The following is a 25,045-nucleotide window of genomic DNA, read 5'->3' as shown; positions in this document are numbered from 1 at the left end:
CGGTCTACCGCTCTATTTCTCCCTATTTTTAGCTCCAAACAGGCAGGTGGGGCAGAAATGGCGCAACGCGGTACACTGTAGTAGAAACCGTGCCAGCGTCGGCGTACACCGCCCCCTTTAACGACCGTTAAATTTCATACGATTGAGATTTTATGAACTTTGTAAACTGCAAAGTTTCACAGCGGCGTGTTCACTTCATTCCAGGCCCTTCCCCTCTCTTGCACTCGTCTTTCTCATCAACCGCTTTCTTTCTTTTCCCAGCCTCTTTTTTCACACTCTTTTTCTACCTTTAACTCTGATGCCTAAACTTTCACACTGCTCTTGCATTTCTCTTTCTTTCTTGTTCTTTTTTTCTTGCACACACACACACACACACACACACACAGCTTGTCTCGACTCTAACCTCCCCCACACGCTATCACTCACTCTATCTTTCCTTCTGTCTGCCTCCCCACCCCTCCATCTCTACATCTGGCCTCATCGGAACGCTTCTGAACTTTCTAGAACAGACGAGGGGGGAGGAGAGAACTCGCACTCAATCACGAGCGTGCACACTGGCACACACACACACACACACATGCAGGCATGCACACACCCACTCACAAACACACAGATACACACACACACACACACACACACACACAAGCACATATACATGTACGCGTACACATTTTCACCAGAACGTTTCACAACCACAAAGACAACCCAGACAGGTGCACTTACCGCTCACTTGTAGGTCAGGCACACACATAAACAGACTCAAACGTGAGCTCGCTCACGAGAACAAGCAACAACAAAAGCACGCTTACAAAATTAAGAAACAGCGACACAGGCTAAGTGAGGTACGTTTGGGCCTGATTAATTGCATATAGCTCGAAACATCATGTGTGTGATGGGAACAAACACTTTTACTTATAAAACATCAGAGTTCTGTCTGGCACCTGTCAACATTTTTGATGTGAAAATATGAGGCAAAGGATATTTTTCAGAACAGAATTCATATTTACAAGTCTACTCAATGTGATGCCAGGAAAGGAATTCAGGGGCTGCCCACCAGGGGGCAGCACCGGCCCCACAGACAGGTAAGGCCTGTATGCAATTGCATATTGCAGCCCATTACCTAATTATGGGTGCTATAAGAGGCCTGACTTGAAGGCCTAGAGGGGAGGAGCATCTGGACAGTGTTTGGGAAGCTGCATAGTGTGACGGGTTGATGCTGATGCTGACGGGTTTCTATGATTTTTTAAATTCCTTTTTCTTTGAAGAGTTTGGTTGCCAGATTGGCCTTTTGATGTTTTGGATTTCCATTGCTTTGGTGATTTTTGACCAATAAAAGGCAGTAAGCCAAACCCTTTCAGTTTTTCCTGTCAGTTCACCACATGAGCTGTGGCCACCCCCAGTCCTGCCTCACATCAGATACAAAACATTACAGCTGATCACTAGCAGACTCTGTAATATTGTTCAATGAATGCATAGGAGGAGGGGCCAGTCTCACATCTGTGTTAAGACTCCACTGGGCATTGGTGGTCCTCAAGCGGGCTTCCAGTAAGAACTGCTCTAATTGGCTGGACCCACCATGTGTTCTCTGAGGTGCGATACTACATATGACAGGTAAATAAAACAGAAAAGATGACCTCGCCTTCAACAACGGTCTATCAGCGAAAGCCGAACTAATTCTGGAACTTTCTGGACAATTACAGTTCCAGAGCCTCCTCCGTGTTCCAGGCATGGAGATTTGAGGGTTTTGGCTGGGTCTCCGACCGTCAGGTGCGACCTCCAGCTGTCCAATGGGGTGGCACAGAATTCCAGGCAGGACCACAGAATGCCGAACCTCAAACTTCTGATTCAACTTTAGCGGTGCTAATGCACCCATTTTTGCTCATTCATACTGACATACAGACAGACAGACAGACAGACATTACACTGCATCCATTTAGCTGATGCTGTTATCCGGAGTGACTAACAAAGCAAATTACATAAGTACAGGCAATAGCAACAGATCATTTCCAATTAACTGGGGGGTGACAAACAGTTCTTTGCTGAAACTACAATGTGGTGGCATTCAACAGGAAGTGCCGTCCTGTCGCTGTATGGATAAGAACGTAGGAGTCAGTGCAGTGCCCAAACCACAATGAATAATCTGAGGCTAGCCTTCTAGCTCCAGCAGGCAGTGCAGCTGAGGTCACACATGTAAAACGGCAAGGCAACAAAACAAAAAAAATCTGTCTTAAGCCTTTTAGTCTTATAATGTGACTTTAAATCTTATAATTTTTCTCTCAAGTAAAAAAAAATTAGCTTGTTTTAAGTTGCCGTTTGCTCCACAAGTGAAATTTTCTTACCCCACTGGCAAATCTTGAAACGAGTCAAACTGCATCACCTCACTGGAAATAATTTTTGTCTTATGAAGTGGGGGTTCAGATGCATCCTATTTGCTCTTTCTGATTTCAGAAAGGACTCGGTGGCTTTGATATTTGCCCCGGAGCTCTGATTGGCTGAGCCAAGCGGCCTTCTGCCTCCTATTGGTGGACTGGGGCTGGCCGGAAGGCGAGTGTAAGAGGGCTGAGGCTGTGGCTGAGGGTTCGAGAGCTAAGCCTTCGTTATAAATTCACTTTTTTTTAAATCACACAATCAATAGAGGATTTTTTTTTTACAAATCGCTTTTTCATCCTGTACTTCCTCCTCTTTTGAAAATCATTTTGGAATGCTCGTTTGCACACGAGGTCCCGTCCCGTCTCTGCCGTGGCGACTACATGCCACCCCGCAGGGGTGCTGGGTCAGGATTTGGTACCAGACCGTGGGCACGTTGCTTTGGCTGTTTGGAAGCTGGCTCTTGGCAAGATGAGCCACTCGTCAGACCAATAAGGAGATGCTTTGTAATCAATTAGCAAGCATCAGTATGCTCACGGGCTAAACCAACCCAGTGGGTCTCCATGCTCTTCATTGCCCTGGGCCTCACGGATACATGTTAAGAAAATTAAAATAATCATTGTCTGTGATATTAATTTGTGTGTGTGTGTGAGTAGGCTATATGTGTGTTGCAACATTATATGTACACTTCTGGGTCAGTGTATCTGAATGTGTAAGTCTGGGTATGAGCCTGGCGGCGGACAAAAGATGGCAGGAACAGGAACGTCGCCATGCACCGTCCGCCACAGCGCCTCTTGTGTTCCAAGGTTGAACTGCTCATTTTTCACTGCCATCAGCTATGGAGCATTCTGAGTGAGAAAACACGGTTTCTGAAGATGAGTACAGAACAAGAGATCTTGAGAGACAGGGATTTTATAATTCATAATTTATTATTATTAATTTATTTGATCTTTTTTGCATTATTATTATTATTATTATTATTATTAGTAGTAGTAGTAGTAGTAGTAGAAGTGCTGTTTGTTGTTACCACAGTTAGATATAATAATTGTTCTGTTAAATTTACATTCACGTTCTAACGAATATCTCTGTATGTGTGCGATGTTTGCAAATGTATTTCATGCCCATAAATCGTATAATACTTATTTTGAATTTGAGATAAGATGAGAGATTATCACATGTAGATGATATCTTTCGATGATATCTTGGTACTTTCTTAGTTCATCTCAGTAGGCAACCCTAAATTGAATGTTTTTTTTAATGGCTCAGTGGACTCTTGGCATATAGCCTAAACAGAAAAAAAAATCACTTTCTGTGGATATACTCCGGATCAAATTCACTCTACAACCATTGGGTGGCGCAAGTGTCCTTTACAAAGTTAAAATTCCTCCTCCGTCATCGAACCAGTGGCATCATCTATTAATCGATTGTGTCAGCTGGCAGGTAAAACCGTTAATTCATCATAACTGTATTGATATCTGCCCCTTGAGTCAGTTCTACGCTGTTGTTTAAAAAAAACTGTAGCGTTTTTAATGTACGTTTAATGAGCCCCCATGGAACCATAGTTATCTTCGATGGGATTTTCATTTGGTTTTAGTGGCTGAAATAGTTTTGCACGTCTTTGACAGCGTATCAACGTTCACTTCAGTCTAAGTAATAATTGAATAATAATTGACTGCAAACAACACGAGAATGCGAAATACAAGCAGTAGCGAATAAGAAAAAAGAAAGAAAACTGCTTCCCTTAACTGACATGCCTAGATGCCAGACGAATAAAATACCTGCCTCTTAAACCCATTTACCAAAGCACTTGGACGTGCACTTTCTGTCTTCAATAATTGAGTAGGCTAGCTCCGTTAAAAGTCCCTTCAAATGGCTGTTTCGAAAGGTTTTTTTATCCGACACGCTTAAGTCGAAGCTGCAGTGACCAATCCATCGACCAACCACAATTCTATTAAAGGGTGTACTGGCGAAACGGCGCGTTTCCTGTTTGAAACTTGTAGCCTGTTACGTGTTATTCACATTTTGGGGCCGCAGAGAGACAGACACGCAGAGGGGCGATACTGTGGGATCAACCAAGAGGCCCTCTACGGACAGGTGAGTTGTCTGGCTCCGTCGTAAATCGATTCTCGGATAAAGCGGCGATGTAATGCGAAACGTCACTAGAGCTAAAAGAGTTTGGTTAAACAGACGGAACGGTGACGTTGAGAATAAGCCGTGGCCATTCAGTGTTCGTGTCGCAACAGTATGACAGTAAATTAGGAAACGCCGAGCTACAACTGTCGCAAGTGGCCCATAGAACGCAAACTGAGCTCTCCAGTTACACCGTTGAATAATTCAAGGGGGGTTCATTTTCGTCCATACACGTCGCTTACTGTAGATAGCCCGGTTAATGGAAACACCTTTGCGTGCGCTGCCCCCTTGGAAAAATGCAGAAACAGCCGAATTATGCTTCACGCATTATCCGTGTTCAGGTAATTTGACATGGCAATTGTAGACTGTTGCGCCTCTACAATGTATTTTGTTCTCTTCCGACATAATCCCCAGTGTCTCAAACGCTCGTTAATGTTCTTTCCCCTTGGGCAAATATACGTGTTTGTCGTGACCACTCCCCCCTCCCCTTCTTGTTCGGCTCTCGCCTCGAGCAAACGGGGCTGTATCCTACTTTCTGAATATGCTGCTCCTAAAATAGGCGCGTGCACAGCATAAGCGATCGCACGCAGGGAAGGTGAGAGAGGAACGTATGTGTTATGATTTGTCTCACCCACAGTCAAAACGTGCTGTCACACTCACTGAGCACAGTTGACTCATCTGATCCACTACAGCCCTTCTGTCCTACGGGTTTCAGTTATCTTTTGGCACGATGTACACCTTCCTGTAAAAAGCAAAAAATTGAGGTAGTGGTGGTTTAATAATCATATCCGAAGATCTCAAATCATATCCAGACCTCCGAGCTTTCGTTTTCATCCCTCTGGGATTAGGATAATGTTCTCCAGTCGTTCAATCATTCGCAAAGTGGATAAAATCTATTCTTAATGGGATGTAAAGTGTTTTGGGGTATTCTTATGAGGTTTAATCCAACTCTAGCACCGGCTCTGTCCTGGATCAAATGTGAACGTGACCCTGTGAAAACACCACACAAGGGACTCAAACTCACAACCTACAGCAGTGGTCTCCGACCCTGGTCCTGGAGAGCTACAGGGTCTGCTGGTTTTCATAGTGACTCTGCACTTCATGAATCAATTAGAGCAGTTGATTACACAGTTAACTCAACTCACCTGGTGTCTTGGGTGTCAATTGGGTACTGATTTTAATGTGAAAACAAAAACCAGCAGACCCTGTAGCTCTCCAGGACCAGGGTCGGAGACCACTGACCTACAGAGTTCAGCAGCACCTGAACCAATCAATCAACCCTCATGGAAATCACATGTGCCTACCATACCTGCCCGTTTCCGACTATCCGGTCCGATACGGTCTATGGTCCGGTCCTATGTCAGCACTGACAGGACATGTCGAAGTGTCCTTGAGCAAGACACCTAACCCTTAACCCCTAACTGCTCTGGCGAATGATAGGCATCAATTGTAAAGCGCTTTGGATAAAAGCGCTACATAAATGCAGTCCATTTACCATTTACCATCAAGAGATAACAGAGTTGGATCTAACCTCATAAGAATCCTCCCAAACCGCTTTTTCATCCCGTTGAGAATATATTTTATGAATGACTGGAGAACATTATTATCATACCAGAGGACTGAAAACAAAAGCCGAGTATGAGTATGACGAGCCTTTCAGATATGACTCTTAAATCACCACTACCTCAATTTTGTGTTTAGACAGGAAGGTGTACACCGTGACAAACGATAACCGAAACCAGCAGGACAGGGGTTGGACACTGAAAAATAGATTTCGATTTCAAATGGGTAGCCTATTCCTGGGTAAGCAGCAGTCAGTACCGTACCTGAACAGTGCCGTCTCGCTGTCTGGAGGTGGATATTTCTGAAGGTAATTACATTAATGATATACGGCAGAACTTTACCATCATCTGGACGGTAAAACTAAACACACGTGGTCATAGTTCATAGATCCCCGCTGTCAATCCTTGAATAATTTCCAGATGTTACGAGTACGAATTGAGTGAAGGGGGGAAACTGTCGACTTTCTGCATATTCTGTACGGGAATAACCGTCAGAACACACTATATGGCGCTTAACTTCATTGAAAGAATTTAAATCCAGGAAGAATTCTGGCAAGTAGTCTATGTAGCCTAGTTGTTTTTAACCATGTTTTTTATTTGGTCGTTTTTTGTCTGCTATTGTGAATACGTTCCTAGTTGAGCTGGTCTCTCTGTTAAAACACATCATACATCTCTGTGGTTAAATGAAATAGAAACGACGTTGGAAATGTGGTTTTCGCTGTAAGTTCCCCAATTGGAATACATTTACACTTTACTTAACACTGAGTTTATTTAAAGAACATTGTTGTGTGGAGGGGTAGGATACGAAAGGAATTCTTTATCAAGCCGTGGATGGAAAAAATATCCAAAATTGAAGAGAAGCGCAAATAAGATGTGATTGTTGTGTCTTTTAATTCTAAGTTAATGTCGCTGCCGACGCGCACTGCTTGTTCCGCGTTGTTCTTTCAAGAGTTTGATTTAGTAGTGAAACTGTGCTGAATTACAAGCGCATTGCTAGTAATTACCTAAACATGTCAAGTACTAACGTCATGTAGCTTACAACTGACAATGCGTATCTTAAAGTATGCAATTTATTTACGGCACCTTTAATGTATCTGCTACTACAATCTGGAAGGGAATGCGAAGTGGGGGAAGAGCGCTGCATTTTCCGTATTCTTCCGAGTTTTTATGTCGGGACATCCAGTCTCAACAACTAGATGTGATCATATCAGTCGATAACAGGCAGTTTTTAAGACGCATTTGAAAGGCTGCTGTGTTTCAGTTTCTTAAAAATACATATATATATTTATATTTTTCCATGGCGATGATCCACAGGTAAATCGTAGGAATGGGCCTACCGGAAGAGAGGTGTTTTCAGTATTCTTATGTGGATTAGGAAAAGAAATAGAAAAGACCAGCAAACCTCTCACTTTGAGTGAATTGTGTTTTGTTATTGGGCTTGTTTGATGTTCTGTAGTATTAAACCGCGGTCAAATAAACTAATTTCTGATTAAATGATTCTGAATTTAAACGTGGCTATTTTTATTGCTCTCATTTGGTTGCGATTATCATGTATTTTAGCATGTGATTATAGCGCAGTTCTTTCGTTGCTATATACTTTTAACTTACTTTAATATTAACAATGTTCAGTTAATGAAGGCGTGTGTGTGCATTTACCTCGTGTAGCCTAAGTAGCTCCAATAATTTTTACGTTGGAGGTGAACCCCGAAAATTCATAAATAATTAACATAAAATGAATTGTCTGTGGTTGCGACCATGAATTAGATTGTGCCTGGTTATGACCATTTAAGAGTCCGTCTAACTCGACTGGCTTCTGTATTGTATGCAATATGGATATCAAAAGCAAGACCTTCTTAGTTGGTAGCCTATAACTTAACGCATGTGGTTCAAGGAACGGTGGGACTAAATCATCCCGATGCTCACATCCAGGCTACATAATAATGCGTTATATTACATAGTGATACATGTATCTCACTGCATACGGTGACTATAATGTGAATGCTGGTATAGCCTACAGTAGATGTGCAAAACAGTCAAAGGGCGTCATTGCATACAGACCCCTTCAATAGACATATATGGTAACGCTTTAGCGCCGTTACCTAGGGGAACAAGTCAATACAGGTCGATAGAAAAATGTATATAACACCCATCCTAACTGGAGTGGAGCAGTGGCGAACTTGCGGCGAGTCTTTGACACTGTTAGCCGAGGCAGTAGCGGGGAGGGGGAGGGGGTTAACTCATGAACAATAAATAAAATGCTTTTTTTGGGGGAGTACTATCCTTTCCCCTAGGAAGTGTTCTCCCTTGTGTATGCTGCAAACGCACACAAACACACACATACATTGTCGGGAGAGTCACAAATTTCCAGATGTCCACGCTTAAACAGACTGCCGTACAGCCACGCATAAACATGTACACCATTTAAATGGGACTTCCAAAACGTGCACAAAGATATTGCCCGAGATATCGCACGAAACGCGCGTCCCGCGGATATCCAACCACCATGATTTCGATTGGTTTGATTCTGAGATTCTCGGGGGAACTTCGTTCCTTGTTCACCATAAATAGAACCCCACTCTCCTTCCCTCCGTATTCCGGTTCAAACCCAGTGTTTTTTTTTTTTTTTTTTTTTTTGTAGATGTTATCGCCATTTTGTTTTTGTTTTTAAACTGTTGCGTTTGGCCTCGGTTAAGAATGTGGCGCACACGTTCTGTTAACCTAGATTACCGGAGTTGCTCTGACATCTAAATTCCTGGGTCGATTAGGGGCTTCAGGGGGTGGGGGGAGGACTAGCGCTTTGTTTTTCGGGATCTGTCCCATTGCTTTGCAGCCTAACTTGAGTTCCTGGAAAAGGGTGTGTGCTTTGGCAAGCGATTACATGATTGTGTATGGCTCCAATCGCGGGAAATCAAGGACAGCTGGGAGAGAGATTAAACTGAAATCGGAAAAAATCGCTCCTTGGATGTTGAGAGAGGCCGCACAAGTACACATTCACATGCATATTAATGAGTGTGTGTGTGCTGTTTGTTTATTTATTTATCTATCTCAGGCTCGCTGATTGTCCAGAGGGTCTTACAGTTCTGTCAGTGAAATAAAGAGCTTGTCTTAAGATCGGCAAGACTAAGGACATACGTATTGAGCAGTGACTAGCTATAGCAACAGGGCAGAGATTGAGCATCTACCTGTGGAACAGGGACTTGAATAACTGCAGTGAGTAAAATCCAGATACCCTCCCAAATCTGGACCATGGTGGACTGAAGTAAAACAAGCTGCTCCGGGTTTTACTCAGTGCAATGATCCAGATAACTCGGTAATCCTGCTGGGGATACAGGCCCCAGGTCTAAGAGCACATCTGTCACTATGCTAATATTCATGCTTTTAGCCTAAATATATAGCCTCAGATGATCACTACATCAGCATGACTGCCTTGAAGGTCTAAAGCTAATTTGTAACACGCATACACACACACACACACACACACGAACACACGCACACACTCATACACACACGAGAAGTTCACTCTTTGCGAAGCAGAGGTTACCATGCACTTCTGGCTCATCCACTCTTTAATCCCAGCATGCATTGGGGCATGTGTAAAATATGCTGGACAGGCCTGCGTGTAACTGTGCCTGGCCTGACTGCAGGAGGAGACCTTCGCCACTGCGAACGTGGGTGCGTTCGACCTGAGGCTCCCTGGCCAAAACGGCTGAACCCGCAGTGAGGGTGACCTCCTCTTCTTCCTCTTGGTTTGAGGCCAGCCAGGCTTTGTTCCCGTTGCAGTCCTCCGCGCGTGGACCGCAGTAGAACCCCAGTAGAACCCCAGTAGAACCCCAGTAGAACCCCAGTAGAACCGCAGTAGAACCACAGTAGAACCGCAGTAGAACCCCAGTAGAACCCCAGTAGAACCGCAGGAGAACCACCGATGCGGGAGAAACTCATATCTCCATCTCTCTCTCCCCTTCCTCTTGCTGGCGGGACACTTTCAAAATCCTCCACCGCTCCTCTGTTTTAACTCCTCTCTCCGAAATTCATCGATTCCCTGCAGCTCTCCTTCTCTCGTTCTTCCCGTACAGTAATTCAACTCTTATCAGTGTTAATTCGGCTCTCAACAGGTAACAGATTACATTTGGTCCCACATTTCAGACTGGGACCAGATGTTATGTGTTATCTGTTGAGAGCTGAATTAACTCTGTTAGAGTTGAATTCACGCTGGACATTTTTACTGTGTATAACACTTTCAGGAGATTACATCACTCTTTTGCTTTTCAGTGCAGGGCAGTTCACAGACGTCTGCCTCTTATCAGACCCTCAAAATAAAACAGACTGTTTACTGTGCTGACAGGGAGTCAGCAACTGTGGTGAAGTTCACAAAACATCCGACTGGATCAGCATTATGTGAACATTAGTTTCTCCATAATACAATATAATCATGTTTGGAAAACTTATGTCATGGGGAGCAAGTTGGTGTCTTTGGTGGTGGGGTGCTGGCTGAAGATCTTCATACCTATGGGTCAGCGCCCAGCCGGATACAGAGGTTAATCTGGTGTGATGTGTTTACAGAGATAGCACCGACGGGATCATTAATGTTTATTTGATGGCTTGGTGTTTCGTTTTGACCATTTTGCACATAAGGGGAAGCGTGCAGTGGTTTGGGGAGACTCCCCAACACGGTCTCCTGCACATCACGTGCGCAAAGCTCCACCACTCACGATCTGCTCCGCTGCCGTCATTACTGAACCCGGTGAACAGTAAACGGTTCCTCTTTGACTCTCACTGCTGCACACCCAGCAGTTTTAAGGTCCTAGCATACACACAGGACTCAGGATATCTGCACCCCTGTAGTCACTCGCTTATACGCTTGTCAGCAAGGTGAGGATTGATTGAAATATGTTTAATTTTCCGAACCCAGCAGTGTCAACCGTTAACGCTCTCGTTGATGTTGGGCACTCTGAATCCCGAACACAAGTGCATTAACAGTTAAAACACCTCACGTACCCAACATGTAAACTATATTTCTTTGATTTAATTTGGTAATTATTATCAAAGATATGAATTACCAATCAAATCGCCAAATTCGTTGATAGGCAGAGCAAACTGTCTGGATCAACCTTCATCAAAATGTACAACTCAGAACCAAATGAAAATTAAGAAATTTATTAAGTGACAACAGTTATTCTCATCTAATCTAAAGATGAGGTTCAACTAACTTGAAACAATTAACAAAGGTTACAGACATGGACAGTCACACAAGAAATGAATGAGAGAAGACACCAAACCACAGCTTTTGTCCCAAAGTAATCCAAGGTGCACAAATCAAAAGACAGCAGAATATTCTAAGAGAACCAGAGAAGACATGTAGAACGCCAGACCTAGATGCAGGACTCACTTCCAACTATCAGAAACTTGTTCCTAACAAGTTGCCCAAAAACTCAATTAAAGGAAAGCCACATAATTGAACTGGTGAAAAAAAAGAGGAGGCAGGGGGCATGGACACCCCATCTGGCACGCACACACCTCAGGTGTAACCCGCAAGTTCCCGCCCTGTCTTGTCTCCGGGCTATGCTGGCCGAGCACTTTGAAACACTTGCGTTGTAGCGGGATACACAATTGTATTTATGCAGGCTACAGAAGCCCAAAGACATGTCCATGTCTACCAAGTTAGGTAGCAATCCGTGTTGGGAAACACTACTGCCATCCTACAGGTATCTGTTAGTTTCTGTTGCATACAAGGATTCCTCTGGGTGACCTTTGACCTTTGCCTCTCTGCGTTTCGCAGGTTCAGGCCCGGCCCGACGCAGGATGCAGTAGCCGCGAGCAGTGGGTGCGCGGTCGGACAGCCAGAGGTCCGAGAGAGAGAGAAAGAAAGAGAGAGAAAACAAGAGAGAGAGAGAGAGAGCAGCATGGCAGTCTTTAAGCTGGAGAATGTGGAGGACCTCTATGAGATTGGAGAAGTCCTGGGCAGGTAAGAGACCGACCTAAACCTCCTCTGACACGGCTTATATGACATGAAGGAACTGAATGGGAAACATTGCCTTAATTGTAAATATATTTTGTGTGGCTATCCTTACCCTACATGTGGAAAACAGGCTTCTACTGCTAATAATGGAACCGTGAAACAATTCCCTTTCACAGTATAGCCTAACATGTCCTCTACTGGTTCCCACTCTACCATTCTCCTCTTCTCTTCTGCCCTCTCCCACCTTTCCTCCCATCTCCTCCCTCTCTCTCCTCCCTCCCTTCCTTGCTTTGTCACTCTCTTTCCCTCCGTCCTGTGCTCTCTCACTCCCCCTCTCATTCCTTTCTTTCCTCCTCCTCCTGCTTTGCTCTCTGCCCCTCTCTCCGGCCTCCCTCTCTGTCGCCGCCCCAGTGGCCACTTCGGGGAGGTGCGGGAGGTGCGGGAGCGGGCCACGGGGACGCGCTGGGCGGGGAAGTTCCTGAAGCTGCGGAAGTGCGCCGCCAGCAGGCTGGGGATGGACCGGCGGGCCGTGGAGCGGGAGGTGGAGATCCTGCAGGCGCTCCAGCACCCCAGCATCATGGCCATCCGCGACGTCTTCGAGAGCCGCGCGGAGGTGGTGCTGGTGGTGGAGCTGTGAGTCACGCGGGAGAGAACGGGGGGGCGGGGGCGGGGGCGGGGGGGGGGAGGGGGGGAGGAGGAGGAGAAGAAGAAGAAAGAGCAGTCTAATGGCTCGGGTGGTAGAGCGTTGTGCTAACAATGCGACGGTTGTGCTCAGTCCTAGCAGGTGACAGTTACATTACATTACATTCATTTAGCGGACGCTTTTGTCCAAAGCGACGTACAAAAGTGCATTTCATGGTCATTGGACAACTGCAAAACACAGGTTCCATAAGGTTCCAGTTCAGTTATCCATTCATATGCTGTAAATCCTTTTTTGGATAAAAATGTCTGCTGAGAAGCTACCGTATGTATCTATGAGAGTGGCTAGAGGATAGGAAGTGAGAGGGAGGAACTGAGAGAGAATGGGCGGAGTAAGAAAGAGGGTCAAAGTGGAAGGGAGGGAGTGGTACCATTTGGTACCATTATTAAAGTACGGTCTGAGTAAATCTAAGTTCACAATCCCAGGGGAACACCAGATGTGGGCGGGTTCAGGGCTAGGCTGGTCCTTGTAGGCGTGGCCTGTAGGCTGTGTATAAAAAGCTATCATTGATATATCAACATAGAAATGTGTATTCAAAAGCTGGATATATGAGTATATAAATTAGTGTGAAAGTTACATTATTACAGTATATGAACTGTAGAAAGGTGTGAATATGAACAGTATATGAACTGTAGAAATGTGGATATATGAACAGTATAAATGTGGGTATGTGAGCAGTAGAAAGATGGGAATATGAACAGTATATGAAGGGTAGAAATGTGGATATATGAACAGTAGAAAGGCGGGTATATGAACAGTAGAAATGTAGATATTTGAACAGTAGAAAGGTGGGTATATGAACAGTATATGAACTGTAGAAAGGTGGGTATGTGAACAGTAGACAGGTGGGTATATGAGCAGTGGATTGCGCTGCATTTCAGCATCCTTGGCGGTGAGCTGTTTGACTTCATCGCGGCGAAGGAGAGCCTCCTGGAGGAGGACGCCATCGGGTTCCTGAAGCAGATTCTGGAGGGCCTGAGCTACATGCACGACAAGCACATCGCACACTTCGACCTCAAGGTGTGTGTGTGTGTGTGTGTGTGTGCGTGCGTGTGGGTGTGGGGGTTTGTGGTGGGGGGATGTAGCTGTGCGTGTGCGTGTGTGTTACAGTGCCTGTGTGTTACTGGCTGCGTGTTACAGTACTTGAGTGTGTATGTCTCTTGGAGCATCAAAGAGCATCTGCTAAACTTGTATAGACAATTGTTGTTTAATAAATCTGTTTATCGAGCGTGTTCAGACCCCATGTTTTTACCATGTGCAGCCGGAGAACATCATGCTGTCAGCGAAGGACGTCCCTCAGCCAAGCATCAAGATCATAGACTTTGGGCTGGCCCAACGCCTTTCACCGGCGGAGGAGTACAGGAGTATGGGTGGCACCCCCCAGTACATCGGTGAGTGGTACAGTCCATTAATAAGCGGTTGATGGTGAGGTCAGGGGTTAGTAGTGTGTGCGTATGCATGTGGGTGTGTGTGTGTATATTTCTGTCTGTTCTCTGTGTGTGTGTGTGTGTGTGTGTGTGTACAGGCACAGTGAATTAGTCGTGGTTGGGTGGCAGGAAGTGACATCACACTGAGTGAAGGTGTGAAGGGATACTGAGGGAACAGTTTGGTTTAAAGTTTCCAGTCTCAACAGGCATGTTCTGATAGGCCAGTGCTAACAGTGAATGTCAGGAATGCGTGGGAGCAGTCATGATCGTGTCACTTCCTGTTTACACTGTTGCACACGTATTTTCCCTACATACACCCTCATAGTGAAACATTGCGTTGACCTTCGGAAAACACGTGCATTGAAAGACTGCGTGGGACTTTTTCAGGCAACTGACCGACGGTCAAAACTACACCGTGATTGTAGTTCAGTGGCTTCAAAACCAGCTCAACCTCTCAATTCTTAGTGAATGCTTAAAAATGCTTTGAATGATCTGCAGAAGAAAGAAAAAAACATTGACTCATAGGATTATACCAATTATGGTATGAGTCTCGAGGTGGATATGAAACTTTGAGGAAGGTTAAACTGGGTAAACGTTGGTATGAAACCGAATGTTGATGTCACCCTTGTGGTTCCTTAGAGATATGAGGTTGCTATGGGACCTGAGGTCCCTGTGTCTTCAGGTCTGGAGAGGCCGTCGGGTGGCGGCCCGAATTCCCCAGGCGCGCACCCTGCGACATCGCAGCGTCGCGGTTTGGCTTCCTTGGCGACCGAGCGCGAGGGGCGCCGCTGAAGGTCGCCGTGGTTTCCGCCCACATCGCACACCTGCGGACGGTTTCGTTCAGGCGCGGGTTCAGGGGCTCCGCGATGCGGCAAATCTCCACCTTTTTAAGCGCAATAACAGTAACCGCCACCGGGGGGCGTATGGCCGCTCTTTTTCTTTAATCATACCTGATGCGGTAGCAAACATCCAAGCGTCATGTGAAATGCTTCTGGGGGAATATCGTAATCGCTGATATCTATTTGGTCTTAATAAGACAGCCAGTTAGCAGCCAGGTGGTACAGCTTCCTTGTGATCATGCGATTTGCTGTTTCAATCACATGGAAGCTGCAATGCCTTGCTGCCGATTGGCTGTCTTTTCAGCGCCCAGTCGATATCGGTGATGAGGGAGACGAACAACTCTCGAGTCGAAATGCGCACCGAAAGATCTCAGGTACTGTGTGAGCAGCTGTCCGTACCGGAAGCATCGACAACACAGACCCAAGGCTGTCGTCTCTGAATGGTGCCGTGTGTCTCCGAAGCGCACGGTCGGGGCTGGAGACGCCTGTGCATCTAATTCTTTCGTTAGGCGTTTGCAAATACGCGTGGCGTGTATCTGAAGAATTGAACTCGGTCGTTCTTTAAACAGTAATTGCACTCACTGTTTCAGCTTGGCTCTGTCTTGCCAAATTTCATCCCCTGCTCCAAATTCCATCCTCCCTATTACCGGGTCATATTTGTGCCGTTACGTGTTATGTTGTGTCGTAAAAATTGCGCTGATTGGTCAGATCTCTCTGTCCGAAGATTCAAATTCAAATAAGCTATATTGGCCTGACGTATATATACATATTGCAATAACATGAGTACAACAAACAATACACATATGAACAGAATACAAAATTGTGTGTGTGTGTGTGTGTGTGGTATTTGTGTATGTTAGCTTGTGTAATGTCATGTGTAAATAAGGTGAAACAGTGAGTACAATAATTAATTTAATAAAATATCTCTCTCTCTAGCAAGATTCATAGATTGCTAGCTAGCTAGCAAGATAAATAAATAGATAGCCAGCAAGACAGTCGGATGTACAAATCACTAGCTAGCTGGAAGAGCTTCTCTTGGACTTATATAATGGAGGGGGGATAAAATTTGGCATGACTGCTCCGCCTACTTAACTGTTTTGAAGAATGCTTCGTGGAACGGGTGGAGCAGGTGTGGGAGTCTCATTTGCATATTCCCAAATGAATTTGTACAGAGCAGCTGTGTCCGGCTCATGGCACGGGGATCAAACTCTCAAACTAGGCGCGGCAGATCAAATATGAATCTAGATTCAGAGATGACGTGGCCTGTTTTTCACCACAAGTGTATTCAGAGACATATTTTGGTGGACTGTTTAGGTGGAATTTGAGAAAGTGTATGAACAGGCCGCCATGTTGTTTGGGTTTGAAAATGTTGGGACTGTCCCTCTAACCAATCAAGTGTCAGCAGTGTTCTGTCATATTAAAAAAAGTCAATGGAAGAATTTGTGCAGCAACAATTTTCCCCCGTGGATATCTTGATTTACATTTATATGATGTAGTAGTACCTCCAAATAGGTACTCTGACATCTTGATTAGGGTGGGGCCTGAGTGGAATGCAGTAAGGGAAGTACCAAGATACTTTTCCACCAGTTTTTTTTTCTGCTAATAGATAAGCCAGTTTTCAGGAATGTTTAAATGGCAGTGTAGAGTAAATTGCTTCATTCTAAAGTATGCATGTGAACACGTTTACAGCTAAAAAAAAGCATGATATAGGGTGTAATTACTCTTTAATGGTCAAACAGCACTTTGAGCGTATTGAAGTATTTTGAAATCAATCAGCACAAGGACCCTTGACATGTTATTGGTAATGCCAGGTTCATTTGTGCAGTGGATTTTCTACATTCTGACTGTATGTGTCAATTAATGCTTTCTTTCATTTTCTTTTCCCAACCTTCTACCCTGCCACACACACACACACACTCACCCTCATGCATGCATGCACTCACACACACACACACACACACACACACACACACACACCCTCACGCACACACTCATGCATACACACACACTCACACACGCACACACACACACATACCCTCATGCATGCATAACACACACTCACCTTGCAGCCCCTGAAGTGATCAACAACGAGCCCCTGAGCGTAGCATCAGACATGTGGTAAGTGGCTGCCATTTTGTTTTTCAAACCTCCAGTCCTCCCCACACATACAGACCAGCTGAACGCTAGCAGGCCTCCATGGGCCTTGGGTGTGGCTGGAACCACTTAAACCGACCGTTCCTCCTCAGAGACAACATATAAAATCAAACATATATTTCATTACAACATGACAGGCAAACCCTAAGCTGAGCAAGTTTCTATTTTTGTTTCTATTGGTGTCTCACGCACACCACAAACCTCCAAAAATGGTCAATGAAACTGTTTAGTTGCCGTAACGATTTTAGTTTTTCTTTCCACTCTATTTGGGGGGGGACCGAGAAGGTTGCAGATAGAGATGGAACAGAAAGTTCCATGGCTGGGAATTTAACCCCTGCTTCCCTGGGGGGGGTCATATACAGGCTGAGAGTTGGCCATCTTTTAGACTACCCCCCCCCCCCCCCCCCCGCCCATTCTGAATCAGTTTAATTAATAATTGTTGAGTTATGAGACATAAAAAGTACAACAAGATGGATAAGAACATTCCAAAGACTGGGCATTCAGTCTTTGTTTTTTGTTTTTCAATGACACAGATAAATCTCCCTTTGTCACATCTTAAGCACCTTGCTAATCCCACTTTGCACAAATGTTGGTTTTAAAACTTTCCAAAAAAAGTATCGTACTGACCTGTCTGTGTGCTTGTTTTGTAGGAGCATTGGTGTCATCACCTACATTCTGTGAGTATACAAGTTAAAGTTGAATTTATTTTCCTGGTTCTGTGCGTCCTCTGACAAATCCCGCAAATGTGGACTCCCCTTTCTACAGGCTGAGTGGTGCTTCCCCCTTTCAAGGGGATACGGACGAGGAGACGCTAACAAACATTATAGGGATGAACTACACGTTTGAAGACCGCTATTTCCGAGATACCAGCGAGATAGCCAAAGACTTTATCAAGAAACTGCTGGTGAAGGAGCAGAGGTAATTTGTTTGTTGGTTGGTTGTCTGAAACTTAAGTCTCTGTTAGGCAAGTACTGTCAAACATTTGAATCTGATCACGTAGCTGTGTCATACTACAGGAACCGTAGCCTAATGGTTACAGAATCAAACTTTTATTAAACTGTCAATGGTTCACCGGAGAGTTGACAAATTGTCCTGAATTGCTACTGCAGTTAGCACCTGAACTTTCACCCCTGATAAATATGTCTGAGTTGTTTGGCGCTTCTTGATTGGGTGGATTGCTGAATTGTTAAAGCATAAAAATGATTGGTTTCACGGGCCTGCTGGTATCGGTCTTGGAAGGCATGAAACAGTCACGTGTTTGTCTCCACCCCTTTCTGTTTGCTCACAGCGAGAGAATGACTGCTGATGAGTGCCTTCTCCACCCCTGGATCAAGGTGATAATGTGTGTGCGTGTGTCTGTGTGTGTGCGCGTGTGTGTCTGTGTGTGTGTCTGTCTGTCTGTGTGTGAGAGGGAGAGAGGAGAGACAGAGAGAGAGTGAGAGTGAAAATGAGAGATACTGATACTGGTATAAATACTGGCACATGGTATCGTCTGTATCCATTGTTATTTCTGACAGTTTTCATAAATTGTTTTATGTTAAACTAAATGTCTTTTGACGTGTGTGTGTGTGTGTGTGTGTGTGTGTGTGTGTGTGTGTGTGTAAATTTACAATAACCATTCCACCAACTTAAAGGAACTTTTAGAATTTATTTTTTCGTTGGAATGGTTTTAAAAAACATTTGTTTCCTGTGGGAATGAGCAGGACATAAATTAGCTAAATCACAGGTGCCCATAAATGCTGGTTCTGTTTAAACTAACTCCGAATGGAGTGGCCTTTCTCACAGTACAACCAGCGGCACCTATTACCAGCTATAACCTAAAAGCAGCTTTCGCTGTCCTTTTGCTGCTGAGATAAGATAAAATAAGGTAGTAATATGTACTTTATTGAACCCAGTGGGGTAATTTGTCCTCTGTATTCGACCCATCCTAGCTACTTAGGAGCAGTGGGCAGCCACAGCGCAGTGCCCGGGGAAAACTCCAGTTCCGAGGCCAGTGCCTCGGTTAAGGGCAATGGCAGGAGTGTTCCTAACCTGACATGCACGTCTGCTCTCTCTCTTGTTCTCTTTCTTTCCCTCTCCCTCTCTCTTGCTGTCTCTCTGTCTCTCTCTCTTTCTTTCTCTCTGTCTGTCTCTCTTTCTCTCTTTCTCTCCTCCCTCCCTCTCTCTCTCTCTCACACACACTCTCTCTATCTCTCTATCAATTTCAATTTGCTTTATTGGCAGGATAACTACAGTCATATTGCCAAAGAAACACATGTAAGACAGAAACATGGAAACCACATAAGCAACATGTATCAAGTATGACCCACAACACTATAATACTAACAGGAAGAATAGAAATAAATAAGTAAAGTAACAAATTATGGTGAATGACCTTTTTCTAAAATGTGTTTGTTAGACATATATACTTGATGCAGAGAGTGTTCTCTTCTTATGTCCCTCATATTATGGCATGAGGCTACATATCTGGCTGCTTGTGGGTCTGTAGGCCCTGTTCCTAATATTGCTAATATATGATAATTGCTGATAATTGCTAATATTGCTAATAAAGCTGACTGATAGTGGTGTTGGTCTGTTCAGTGAGCTTCAGGACTAGGTGACTGAGGGGACTCTTTTCTGCTCTTGGCTTAGCAGGGCTTTATGGTGGAGTGAATTTGGATTATTTTGTCCAGAAATTTAATGCCCGTTTTTGTATACTGATAATTAATGGATAAAAGCCCAATTCTGCCCTGCCTGCATTATTTGGAGTTTTTCTTTGTAGTTTTAATATGTTTTTGCAAAATTCCACATGCAGGGATTCTTTTTCCATTTAGTGTAATTCGGGTAATTGGACCCCAAACTTCGCTACCATAAAGAGCAATTGGTTTAATTACGCTGTCAAATATTTTAATTCAAATTTTAATTGGTGGGTTTAAATTATACAGTATCTCCTTTATGGTGTAAAAGGCATTTACTGCCAGGTAAAACTTACCTGAAGTGCTGATTATCAGACCCAGGTAAGGATAAGTGGTAAGTGGTATGTTCAATAATGCTGTTCTGTAAAGTAAACTGGAACTTATTTGCCTGAGATATAGTTTTTTTCTGAAATATCATGACTGTAGTCTCATTTGTGTTCACTGTCAGGGCCCAGGTCTGGCAGTGCTGTTCCAGCAGATCCAGACTCTGCTGAAGCCCCTTTTCTGTGGGGGACAGCAGGATGAGATCATCTGCATAGTGCAGGAATTTGACTTAATTGTCGTGAAGATTGAGGCCAGGGGCTGCAGTCTGTTCCACCGTGGTGGCCAGTTCATTTATATAGATGTTAAAGAATATTGGACTCAAACTGCAGCCCTGTCTCACTCTACGCCCTTGAGTGAAGAATTTAGTTCTTTAGTTTCCCATTTTTACACTACACCACTTTGAAGAAGTTTGAAAAATAGTCCTTCATGCCAAATTGAATCAAATTCTTTTTTTTTTAATCTATAAAGCATGCAAAATGTTTTCAATCTCTCTCAGCCTCTCACACGGAAGCAGGCTGCCAGCAGGAGTCGTTCCTCCATCAACATAAGGAACTTCAAGAGGTTCAACGCCAAGAGGAAGTGGAAGGTAAGATAACCTCGTGCCAGACCCTCAGTTCTGATCCGTTTGGTCCTGAACCGTGGGGTCAGGATCCAGAGTGGATCCAGGAAATGTTTGCACTGGGTCACAGACAGAATAATGAAAGTGGACAACTGGTCCCCTGCATTTGTGGTGGTTGAGGTGAGACCCCCATCAGAGTAATATGTCTGTGTGTGTGTGATTGAGTGTGTGTGTGTGTGTGTGTGTGTGTGTGGGGGTGTGTGTGTGTGTGTGTGTGTGCGTGTTTATTTGGTACAGTCATTTTGTCAGCTTCACTATCACTGTGTACAATTAGAATACATGGTGATTAAGCTGTGGTTCTAAATATATTTAGCCTTATTTGTGTCATATATGCAAACAAGTAACAAACAAGAAATTAAGAATATTCACTTGGCTATTCAGTAGGCAACTGTTTGTCAGGCATTCAAGAATGTTAGGATATTTATGCAAATATGTCTTCCTGCGTCTGTATCCCACATATGTGGTCTCTGGCAGAGGGCAGAAATTCTCTAAACAGATTACTCATCCAATCGCAATGTTATCGGGATGAGATCATGCAGGTTGCTGCAGTGTGTTCGTGCCACCCTGTGTTCATGTTTGGTATTGCGGCCTCCCTGAAGACCATGTTTCTCACCATTTCTTGTGCTCTTCCTCTGTCCGTCTGTGCAGATGTCCTATAACATGGTGTGGGCGTGCACCCGCTTTTCCCGCCTGCAGCTGCTCTGCAAGGACAGAGCCAATGAGGACCAAGAGCTGGTAATGGGGGAGGAGCCTTTTTACCATGGGAAAAGGAAACTTCCTGTTTATATTAGATGATGCTGTTTTGACAAGCCTGGGTAAATTTCCTTTAAAGGCGCACTATGCAGGATTATTTAGCCTTGCTGTGGTCCTGTGCTTACAGTCAAAAAAGTCTCCTCCTCTGTCCTCGACCCCACCCACTCACCTCCATTGAGGGAAAGAAACACCCTTAAGCGCAGCAAGTGTAGCTAGCTGGATAGCTAGAGGTAATGTCACAGGTCCAATACGCCAGTTCCACTGCTTTTCATCCCCATGGTGAACTTCAGCTGTCTCAAAGATACGCTGTTCCAAGTTTGACTCCGTTTTTTTTTTAACAAGCCCTGTTGGGTTGTCATTTTGCTTCGCTGTACTTCATCCCCGCCTTTGGCCAGCCAGAAAGGCTCTGCTGAAATCTGATCCCGCCCACGCACTGTGTAGCCACACCCACCCCTCCCCAAAAAAAGAGCATCATGCCCAGAAAAGTCCCGAATGCATTTTAGATGAAGTGATACGGGCAGGGGAGCGCGGATTTGGCAAATGTGCGCAAAAATAGAGAGTGCCAGTGCATCATAGATAAGACTTATTTTAGAGTTATTTTGTAATATGTTCAAGGTAAAAATCCTGCATAGTATGCCTTTAAACGTTGTTTTAACGTAAGGAAAAGTTTAACTGTTTGTTGTCTTCAGATTTTTCTGATTTCAGGGTTACCTTAGCAGCATTTTCAGAATGTTGGTCTCTTTCATTAAGTAGGCTGGCTCTCGCTGGCTTCACAGTGGTCACAACGCCAGGCATTTGCAGGATTTTTAATTAGAATCGAAGGCAGGGAGAGCAAGGACAGAAAAAATGTGATGTGATGGTCGAGTGAATGATTATTTTGTCTTTCCCTGCATGCGTTTAACCGCTCTTTGTGTCCTCCTGTATTCAGAGACAGTGTGAGAGTGACCAGGAGGACTCGGAAAGCAATCGGGCTGCCCTGATTCGCCGCCGCCGACTGAGCAGCACTTCATAGAGTCGGCCACCAGAGGGAGCCAGTGCACCGGCTGTGCTCGCACGCAGCGTTCCGGGAGACAACCATCTGAGCCGAGGGGGGAGACGCTCAGTGGACGGGCGGTGGACGGCTACTGTCCGCGGCTTGGATAGTTATACGCAATTACGCATGGTGCAGTCCCAAGGAACCCAGTCCACCGCCAACGTTCCTAAGTGCTGTGTTGTTGTTCTGCAGTCATATACTATGTGTGGAGTCTTGGCCCGTATTTTAAACTGCATGAAACACCTACTGTATGGGTCATGCTTTGAATATAATCTAGTTGGGTGAGGTTTTTTGGGGGGATGGCATGCCAGTACCCCACCAGAGTTGTTATTCCTTAAAGCTCTGAGCTCTGAGTAAAGAGTATCAGGGGAAATTAATCGCTCTGTTTTTTGCATGCAGTTTTATATCAGTGATGAATTATGTGTGACCTTTGCATGTTTAAGTGAATCAAGAGCTTGGAATTGTACGCAGACAAAGTTTAAAACCCATTTTCACCAGAGTTTCATTTCAATAGAGTACATATTGTCCCAAATAGATCTAAACACTGTTGGAGTTGATTTTACACTGTTGAAGTTGGTTTAACACTAGGAATTTTGTTGGGTGATGTTCCAGTTGCAGATAGTATAGTTTTGGGAGTCTCATATTGTAGCATTATCTTGTCTTGTGTTGCATCTATGTTAGCTTTAACATTTAAAAAAATCTATTTCTGTTGTTTATCAGCTTTGTAAAACAAGAAAAAATGAATTACCAAATCAGTTAACTTATTTTTTGAAAAAAACAAAAAAAAAAAACAAGTCAGAGGCCTGTAGTTCTAAGCTCTATGCATGTTTTTGGCGTCGGTTTGGTAACATGGAACTTTGACTGTAACTTGGAAACGTGAAACTGGTCCGGACGACTGTGCTTGGCACTGATTGTGCACAAGTGCTGGCAGCAGCACCAACCATGACTGGCAGTCCTGCAGACTGGTGGATGGGTTGCCATGGCATCACCCAGTGAGGGAGGGTTTCGGTGGAATCGGTGACAGGGGCTGCTGATTGACAGTCACATTTTTGAGAATATTATGCGCATTCCAAACGTGTTGCCAGCCCAGGACCGTAGTTGACGGGTACTTGGTGGGGGGCAGTCAGTGCCTGCTATCTGCTAGCCACAGTTAGCTCCTAGAGGAAAATCTATTGGGGTCCCTGGAATGCCAAAGGTGACTGCTTTCTGATGAGATATAGGTGGGTACAGGTGATGGATCATTATTGGACTAACACTGGATTGTGCCAGGGTTTAGTCCTCCTCCAATGGGTCACCCACTGCACCCAGCAATACCCAACATCGGACCAACCAGGAATACCGATTGCATGAATGTCACTGCGCTGTTGCTGATGCAGCACGTGTGATTTACAATCCGATTCATTCTGTAATCCTCGAACAGTCGGCAAATCAAACTGATGGCACAAAGACTTCACTCCATAGCCTCTAAACTTGGTTGTTATAAGACCACTCATGTTCAAAATGAGTGACTGAAGCCTTGAATGCAGAATATGCATTATTTTATTAATCAAGTAGCTTTTAAACTTATATGCATAAGAGTCATTGACAGACTTGGTAACTTAATTATTAATGGTTATTTTAACCTTTATACTCCTTTAATGGACAGCAGTCCCAGATTCCCTTTGTATATTTTAGAAGGGGGAATCCATTCACTGCAAAATAAATAAATAAATAAATAAATCTGCCTTAAGTGTTCAAGTCTTGTAATGAGACTCAAGGGGCTGGTTTCATAGACACAGAGTAAGCTTAGTTCTGGACTAAACTGAGTTTTGTATGGAGAATCTCCATTCAAATGTGAATTTAGTATGATACTAGGTTTAATTGGTGAAACTGGCCCAAAGTCTTTTTTTTTTTTTTTCTCTCAAGTGAAAAATATTAGCTTTTTGCTTCATAAGTGAAATTGTCTTGAAATGAGTCAGACTAACTGTCTCACCTCATGTACAATCTCTGTGTCTTATTTAGCAAAAAGAGTAACAGAAATAATCTTTTTAAGTCTAAATATGACAAAAATACATATTAAGATTAACTTATTTTTTAGTTTTGTTTTTGCAGTTTTTTTATTGTTTTTTTATGTTACTGTCTGTCAACTCTGACAATTGTGTACACTGAGGAGTGTTACATTGCCTCTTGTAATTAGCTTTGTGCATCGTTTGCGAGGGATAGCAACATTTGAGAAACGACAAAGCAGCTTGTCTTGTACTGTGGGGAGATGGGGGGGGGGGGGGGGAGAGAAACGCTGTATGCATGTGTCACTATAACCATTGTCAGTCTACAGAGAAATAAAGATAGTATTTTGACTTTTGAGCCCAGGACAATAAATTATTCCGAACCCCTTTAAACCTGCCATTGTGTTAAGACTGAACAGTACAGACTTGTCCTTGGACTGAAACTCATTCCGTATGTTTTTGGGATATTTTGCAAGTCGCCTGAAGCCATGTCTTTGCTGCCTAACTCCTACAACACATTA

At 44.2% G+C, this 25,045-nt stretch overlaps 1 protein-coding gene across 2 annotated transcripts; it reads left to right on the top strand.

The window, feature by feature from the left end:
* Window positions 1–4,305: 4,305 nt before the first annotated feature.
* On the top strand, window positions 4,306–23,299 carry LOC135261883 (death-associated protein kinase 2-like). 2 transcript variants are annotated; one of them, XM_064348570.1, is made up of 12 exons: window positions 4,306–4,461; window positions 11,836–12,021; window positions 12,427–12,648; window positions 13,597–13,735; window positions 13,977–14,106; window positions 17,051–17,099; window positions 17,786–17,812; window positions 17,901–18,053; window positions 18,424–18,469; window positions 20,631–20,720; window positions 21,402–21,488; window positions 22,435–23,299. In XM_064348570.1, the coding sequence occupies exons 2-12, from the start codon at window positions 11,960–11,962 to the stop codon at window positions 22,516–22,518; spliced, it is 1,089 nt and encodes a 362-aa protein (XP_064204640.1). In that variant the 5' UTR covers window positions 4,306–4,461; window positions 11,836–11,959; the 3' UTR covers window positions 22,519–23,299. The 2 variants fall into 2 exon arrangements, with proteins under 2 accessions (XP_064204640.1, XP_064204641.1); XM_064348571.1 differs by lacking the exon at window positions 4,306–4,461 and adding an exon at window positions 6,218–6,367.
* Window positions 23,300–25,045: the final 1,746 nt, after the last annotated feature.

This window comes from Anguilla rostrata, chromosome 8, assembly GCF_018555375.3.
Source record: "Anguilla rostrata isolate EN2019 chromosome 8, ASM1855537v3, whole genome shotgun sequence".
In the NCBI taxonomy this organism is placed as follows: Eukaryota; Metazoa; Chordata; class Actinopteri; order Anguilliformes; family Anguillidae; genus Anguilla; species Anguilla rostrata.
Note: the sequence above shows the minus strand (reverse complement) of the source record. Positions and strands in the feature narration are given on the sequence as shown.

Coding starts and splice junctions, on each gene's coding strand:
- LOC135261883 (XM_064348570.1), top strand. CDS start 11,960: ATGGCAGTCTTTAAGCTGGAGAATGTGGAGGACCTCTATGAGATTGGA. Junction 12,022..12,426: donor ATTGGAGAAGTCCTGGGCAG/GTAAGAGACCGA, acceptor TCGCCGCCCCAG/TGGCCACTTCGGGGAGGTGC. Junction 21,489..22,434: donor CCAATGAGGACCAAGAGCTG/GTAATGGGGGAG, acceptor TCCTGTATTCAG/AGACAGTGTGAGAGTGACCA.